Source organism: Panthera tigris, chromosome B3 (genome assembly GCF_018350195.1).
Source record: "Panthera tigris isolate Pti1 chromosome B3, P.tigris_Pti1_mat1.1, whole genome shotgun sequence".
Lineage (NCBI taxonomy): Eukaryota > Metazoa > Chordata > Mammalia > Carnivora > Felidae > Panthera > Panthera tigris.
In genome coordinates this window covers 83,680,764-83,687,676 of record NC_056665.1, presented here as the reverse complement: position 1 = coordinate 83,687,676, position 6,913 = coordinate 83,680,764, and the positions used below count along the sequence as shown (strand labels likewise).

The following is a 6,913-nucleotide window of genomic DNA, read 5'->3' as shown; positions in this document are numbered from 1 at the left end:
ATTTGCTAAGTATGTGCCTTCTGAAAGAAAAGGGGTGTATGGCAGAGAGTGACAGTCTCTCACTGCACTTGGAGAAGACAGAGCCGAAAGAAACAGATGTATGGAGTTGGGCCTTAGGGAATATTGGTACTGATTTATAGACATAGAACCAATAAAAATAACTTAACAAAAAGATAAGCCATACTCAGGTGTAAAACAATAATACCCTTGTGTAAAGAACTCAATTCGAAGGAATAAAACCAGTGATAAAAGAATTAGAAAAATGAGATATTTTAATCATTTTAAAAGAGCACTGTCTATAAAGAGTCTAGGAGACATTTATCTATGAGATGAAATGCTTGACCAATATATAGATTTGTATAAGATCTTAGAAAAATAAATTTGTTACGCCATCACCATTAACTCCTATAGCTTCTAACTCTGCAATGATCTTGACGTTAAGCACTGTCATCTGCAAAGCTTATTTCTGTAGCTGATCTATGTTCTGCTTGTTTTTCTGTCCCTCTAGTGGACAAGTCTAAATTCTTTTTGCTTTTATTTATGGGATCCCATATTTATGGAAAAGATTTATGAAGGAAATCAGGACATTTACAGTCCCACTAGCGGGATCTATAATTAATTATTCAATATGTAGATGATTTGCTGGTAGCCTCCCAAACTAAAGGGCAATAACGTTCTTGGAATGGACACTTTGGCTTTGTTACAATCCCTTCCCTCAAAGGGACATAAGGCCTCCTCACTAGACACGTTGCAATATTGTGAAACTGAAGTAAAATATTTAGGACGTGTTATCAGCTGGAGAGGGCTGCAACGTGTTACAATCTCAAAGTCTCAAAATTTTGCAGTAAACCAGTCTGCTACCAAAAAAAGAAAATTTAAATTTGGTGGACTAGGTAGGGTATCGTAGACAGTAGTAGGTTTCAGCTTTTACAGAACAGGCGAAACCAGTGACAAAACATTGCACGGTAATTCCCGAGATCCTGTGGATGGTTTGGTTCCTAGAAAAAGTATTGTGAAGAAATGAAACCAGCTATTAAGAGTCATCCCCTCAACTGTTCCCAAATTTTGAAAACCTTTTCCACTTATTTTGTCATGAAACTAAAGGTTGCTCCTAGTGGAGGCTTAACTCCAATTTGGGGATTAGACTCTAAACCAATAGCATATTTCTCAGTTCCGGATGCCAGTGCCCTGGGGGAGTGCCTGCCCCGGTGTGCCTCTACGCTGTGGCAAGCAGCTTGCTACCCTTTCTGAAAAGGCTCACTGGGGTCACTTACGTAGCTATCAAAGTGAAAGAAAAGAAAAGTGAAAGAAAAAACCAGTTGGATTCACGCTTTCCAAGTGAAGCCAGCAGCACTTCAGGTTCAGAACTGGACTATGGTTTTCGCAAGGACGTGACACTGAAGCTTTCTAGAAATAACTGACTTTGGTACTGAACGCAACTGACAAGGTATAAATGATTCGTACAGTTAACAGAGGCCCAACAACAATTCAATTATTGGTGATTATTGGCAGAGCTAAGGCCGGGCCATCTCCGTTAGTAATCTTTCTTTGGCTAGTAATACCAAAGTAAAACTAATACAGTATGTATCCAGAGAGCTACCCCAGCCCTAAATTTGACACAAAAATGTTTTAACCGGATTGACTGATGGGGACCGGAAGGAATCTTTCTTAAAACTATACAAAACCGTAGAAGTAAGTAAACTCCACTGGTGAGTGTTTCTTTCACCTCCATCAGCCAATGCAACTACTTCCAGCTCCAGAAATAGTCATGGTAAAATCACACCCCCAAGCAGGTGCAAAGAAGGCAGTCGAGAGTTCCTGACCGGGCCAGCTGGAGCTTTCTAGCATAGTTACTTACTTACCGCAAGGCTTGGCCCTGTTAACGGTGGGCATTAACCCTTCGAAAGAAAGCCAAGCTTCTGGCGCGTGACACCCGCAACGTAATGAGAAACTAACCCTGCCTTAACTAGAGCAAGCGTCGAAACGGCCCTACACACTGTCCAGCGCTAAAACCCTCGTGACCCTCAATGCAGTTGAGGACAGAAGCCCGACGGCACCAGCAGCAACCCACCGCCCCGAAGCATGCACACTACAGCGGGACTACCAGCGCCGTAACCGCTGACGTCTCAGGCGGCCCTAGGCGCCAACCCCGAAAAGAGAAAAAACTCGAGAACCAGCGAGCACACGGGCGGTCTGTTCTTGGAAACGCACAAAGCCAGGGGAAAGCGCGAACGCAGTCCCCCACTACCACAAATTATGCAGTCGAGTTTCCCACATTTGGGGAAATCGCAGGGGTCAGCACATCCGGAGTGCAATGGATAAGCCTCGCCCTGGGAAAACCACCTTCGTGATCATGGTATCTCCCCTGCCAGGTAAGTATGAGTTGCTTGCCCCTCCTCGACCCGCACCCTCGCGCTCGCCGCGCTTCACACACACGGTCACTTCCCCCACGCGGCCTCCGCACCCCGCGCTCTCTGCACGCCCCCCGCCTCAACCTCGCTCGTCGGCAAAACAACCGCGGGCGCCTCTGCCTAGCCCCCACGCGGGACGTGCGCGCCCAGGCTGTCCGGGACCGGCAGCCAATGCGCGCATGCTCATCTACATACGCCACGCCTTGCCATGACGTCCCCCGCATCCGGTCTCCGGCTCTGGGACAACGGATGTGCTAGTGGCCGGGCAGACCCGCCGATGCCTGGGGGGTGGGTGGAGCGGGCGCAGGTGGGCAGGAGGCGAGGGGTCCGGGACCTAGCAGCGAGACCCGAGAAGGCGGGGGTCGCCCGGCGCCCAGCGGGAGTGGTGGCGGGTCAGGGCTCGGATGTGGTGTCAACCTGCCTTTCAACAAAAAGAAACTTTCGGCCCATTTTTGTCCTCGCTTGTGCGAAACTCATTTTCAAATATAATCGAAAACTCAGGAAAGGTCTTTCTGCCGCTTGACGTTAAGTGCTCAGCTGCCCTAGTAAGAAGTCGTGGCGATGTTTAGCCATGGCGACTTTCTGAATAAAAGGGCTTCAGTAATATGCAGTAGCCTGACCTAGTAACGCTAGAAGAAAAACCAGGATTCTAAGTGTTGAAGAACGAAAAACTAAGTAAAACGCTAAACAGTGCCCTTCAACCGCAGCCAGTCGTGTCGCCCGAGACCCCGGGCGGCCCAGGTCAGGTGCCCTTCAGCCCTTTCCCCCTCGTACCACCCCACCACGCACACAGGGTGGCCCCACCAAGTGCCCTCTGGTCCTTTCTGACTTGGACTCCGTCAAAGGTAAACGCAGCAGACAGTAAGTAAAGTGGTGAAAAAAGATGTCATTCAGTGACTACTGACAGTAGGGGAAAGAGCTGAGCTCCAATCCGATTTGTGCGGAGGTGATTTGGGCGTTTTCCCGGAAGAATGAGAGGAAGCGGGCTCAGCCCAGTCAGAGAAGTGAAAGGTTACAAAGGGTAGTTCGGTGTAACTGCTGTTAGGCGGTTGTGTTTGCTAGCTGGCAGTTACTGAATTGAGGATGCTCTCCTCCCACAGACCGGGAGATAGGCCCTACTTCCTTCCCCGATCACATTTCAAAGTCCTTGAGATGGGAGGGACCCTTCAGAGTTGTAAGAGATCCACATTCGCAATCGCAAGCCCTTTTCAATAAATGCCCTATTTACAACACAGGCTGGGGGCCTGTGTCAGGTGTTTAACTTCCTCAGGCTGGGAGTCAAACTTAGGGACAGAACCTTGTGCTGCTAGAAGCTATGCTAGAGTCTGGTCAAGTCTCAGTGCAGGAAACAGTCTGGGTGGGCCCTTATGTGCTCAGAGTTCTGCAGCTCTCAGCCTAAGAAAGTCTCTGGTGATGAAACAAGATAACCCGGCACTTCCCCCTGGCTGAACCCTGGCTCCTGGACCCTCCTTTTATATTCTGTTCTCTTTGATGACATTGTTTGCCCATTCAACAACTGTTTGTTGTTGTGCCAGACACTTTGAGGAACTGGTAACAAAAAGGCCTCTTGGCGTTCATGTTTTGTAGAAGGGGCAGAGGGAGTGGGAGAGAAATCAACAATGGACACAATAGGTAAATTAATTAGTGTGTTAGCTGTTAGTGGGTGCTCAGAAGAGGTTACACGAGAAGGTGCTATGCTTCAAGCAAAGACTTGAAGGAGGTGAGGGAGTCAATCACGGAGGGGGCAGGGGTCCAGGAAGCATCCCCGGCACAAAGGTCGGCTAGCGCAAAGGCCCAGGTAGGACTGTGTGTGGAGAATAGCAAGGAGGCCCTGCGTCCAGCGCAAAACTGAAGAGTTGTACAAAATTAAGTCAGAGAGGTGACTAGGTTGGAGATAAGATCATGAGGGTCTTGTAGATCATTGTAAGAGGTCCCACACCATCACCACCCCCGCTCCCCATGGATAATATTTTTACTTCACTTGGAAATCAGCTACCTAGATGTTCCAATACCACTTTAACCACCTCTTGGCATCTCGGCTGAGAATGCCTGTCTCAGTTCCGCCTGGAAATCGACCACAGGTACTTGCTGCTGCTGCCGCCGTCTCCTTGGGTACAGGTGACGCTCTTGACTTGGACTTCCATCTCTGGGAGTGTTTTTCTGTAGTCCGTCTCAGGTGTAAGTGGTCCCTGGCTGGGTCCATCATGCTGCTGGCTGCTCCTCAGAACAGACCATCAGGCATCTCCGGAGACCACTCCGCTCTGCGCAGATCATTGTAACACTCTAAATGTGAGTGAACCAAAAGTTTTTGTTTTGTATAGTGTTTGAAGTAAGGTCTACATCGGGGTCCCGGCTGGTTCAGTGGGTGCGGCATGCGACTCTTGATCTTGGGGTCGTGAGTTGGAGACCCAAGATGGGTGTAGAGGTTACTTAAAAATAAAATCTTAAGAAGAAGGAACACACACACACACACACACACACACACACACACACACACACACAGCATCCAATGCGGGGCCCCGAACTCACAACCTCAAGATCAAGAGTCAAATGCTCTACTGACTGAGCCAGCCAGGCAACCCCAAGCTGGGAGGTTTTGAGCAGAGGAGTGCCTTGATCTGAGTCCTCCGCCTCCCACTCCGCTTGGCACCCAAAATAATAATTACCATTATAATTATTATTATCGTTGTTAATAAAAAATAAGATCAGGCTGTTAAGGACAAAAGCAGGGAAATCAGTCAGTTAGTTCAGGAGGCTTGCATAATCCAGGCAAGACGATATTGCCTTCGTATGGTGGCATAATCTGCCACACCAAAAAAATGTCATTTTGGCCTAAGGATTATTTTGAACTAAAGGCATTTAAAAACCAGCAGGTGGTTAGGCGGTTCGCAGCCGCCTACCTAGTGCCCATCCCAGTGGGTTCTCCTCCGCTCCTCCGCGAGGCCAGCCCCGCACAACCAACACGCGAGCTTCACCGACGCCCCTCCTCGCCACTGCCGCCACGGACCGCTTGTAGTCCCCACCTGTAGAAAGGAGCGCCGGGAGGGGAAATGCAACAGGCGAGAGCCCCGGCCCAGGCATCTTGACAATCGCGACCCGGGAGGCTGGGGCCACCGGCCGGGCAGCCGCCAAACGCAGGGGATATGCTCCCTCTGCCCGGAAAGGGGCGCTGGGGCGGCGTCGGCCCTGCTCTTTTCTAAAGGGCCTTCCAACCACGCCAAGGCATGCTGGACCTCCGGCTTGCCAGTGTGGTGGCCTCTGTCATTTCAAGAAGAAGCAATGACCCGGGCCTGTCAGCGTGCACCCTTCGATAGCTCAGCTGGTAGAGCGGAGGACTGTAGGCTGGATACGTGTGGGCATCCTTAGGTCGCTGGTTCGATTCCGGCTCGAAGGAAGTGCCTGAAGCTTTTGCGCCACGGGGCGGGGGGCACCGCCCCCCCAGCGCCCCGCCCCAACTCTGCCCCGCCCGGGCACCTGCAGCCTCGCGGCAGCCCCTCTCCCACAGGCCAAAGTCAGTAAGTAAAACCTTTACGGAACACCTGCCTACGTCTGCTCGTGTGCTGCCGCCACGGAACACACCTGCGCCTTCTTCCCGCAGTTTACCTGCACGTGCCCGTGGACGCTCCACGTCCCCGCCGCTCCTGCCTTGTCTCAGCCCCACGCCGTCCCGCGCCCTTCCCCACTTTTATTCGCCCACTGCTCCCGCTCCAGACAAACGCGTGGGCAAAGAGGTTCTGCCCTCGGCAAGCCCTCGAGGCTGACAAGCGTACAGGTCGTCACGCGGGTCGAGAACAACCATGGCGTCCTTCATGAAAACTCCCCCTCCTCGATCTCCTGCCTTGCCTCCGAGGACGGTCGCTGCGTCGGTCGCTTCCAGTTGCAGTCTCTCTGTCTCCTCCTTCCCTGTTTCTCATAGGGTCTATAAATATACAGCTCTACGGAGACAGAAAACCCTCTTCCCCGACCAGCTTAATCTACTTGTGGGACAGAACTGTCACTCTGAGGTTTTCCAAGCCATCGCCAATTGTGCGCTTGCATCGAAGCTGACACTGGCAGAAACGAAATGCAGCAGGGCCCCCCTCATGGGCCTTGCCAGTCGTGACGAGAACTTCAGCGGCCCCTTCAGGTTTCTTGTCAGTCTGAGGACAGGGCGGTGGTCCGGGTACACTTCCGTTTTCCCGTGCCTTCGCACCTGTTCTTGTAGCCACGGATGGCGGGGCTGGGGGCGCTCCCGCTGAGAGGGCAGTGATTACTCACACTCTGTGCACGGGTGGTAAATCCACCCGTACCGATTCTCCCGCTACATCGGACGGAGGGAGAGGGAGATGGATGAAATATTTCTATCTTACCCGCTTTCCGGCCACGGACCGACCGGACCGCTGGGGTCTCCACCTGTATGCAGAAAGAGGCGGGGGCGAGCGGGGGTGGGGGTGGGGTGGGGTGGAGTGTGGCGGCAAAACGCAGACTTAAGAGTCATCGGGGCGCAGAAGAGTGGGAGTAGG

At 51.7% G+C, this 6,913-nt stretch overlaps 1 protein-coding gene and 2 non-coding genes across 3 annotated transcripts; 1 reads left to right on the top strand and 2 right to left on the bottom strand.

The window, feature by feature from the left end:
* Nucleotides 1-2,216: 2,216 nt before the first annotated feature.
* Nucleotides 2,217-2,380, bottom strand: LOC122239892. The gene has a single exon (XR_006219278.1). It is a non-coding gene; the product is annotated as a U1 spliceosomal RNA (small nuclear RNA).
* Nucleotides 2,381-4,047: 1,667 nt separating this feature from the next.
* LOC122239581 (SNRPN upstream reading frame protein-like) lies at nucleotides 4,048-6,838 on the bottom strand. The gene is given in 5 exon segments (XM_042989551.1): nucleotides 4,048-4,534; nucleotides 4,537-4,563; nucleotides 4,566-4,694; nucleotides 5,312-5,434; nucleotides 6,761-6,838. Coding segments are annotated over 3 exon segments (186 nt in total). The 5' UTR covers nucleotides 4,618-4,694; nucleotides 5,312-5,434; nucleotides 6,761-6,838; the 3' UTR covers nucleotides 4,048-4,427.
* TRNAY-GUA lies at nucleotides 5,716-5,805 on the top strand. Its single transcript is given in 2 exon segments — nucleotides 5,716-5,752; nucleotides 5,770-5,805. It is a non-coding gene; the product is annotated as a tRNA-Tyr (tRNA).
* Nucleotides 6,839-6,913: the final 75 nt, after the last annotated feature.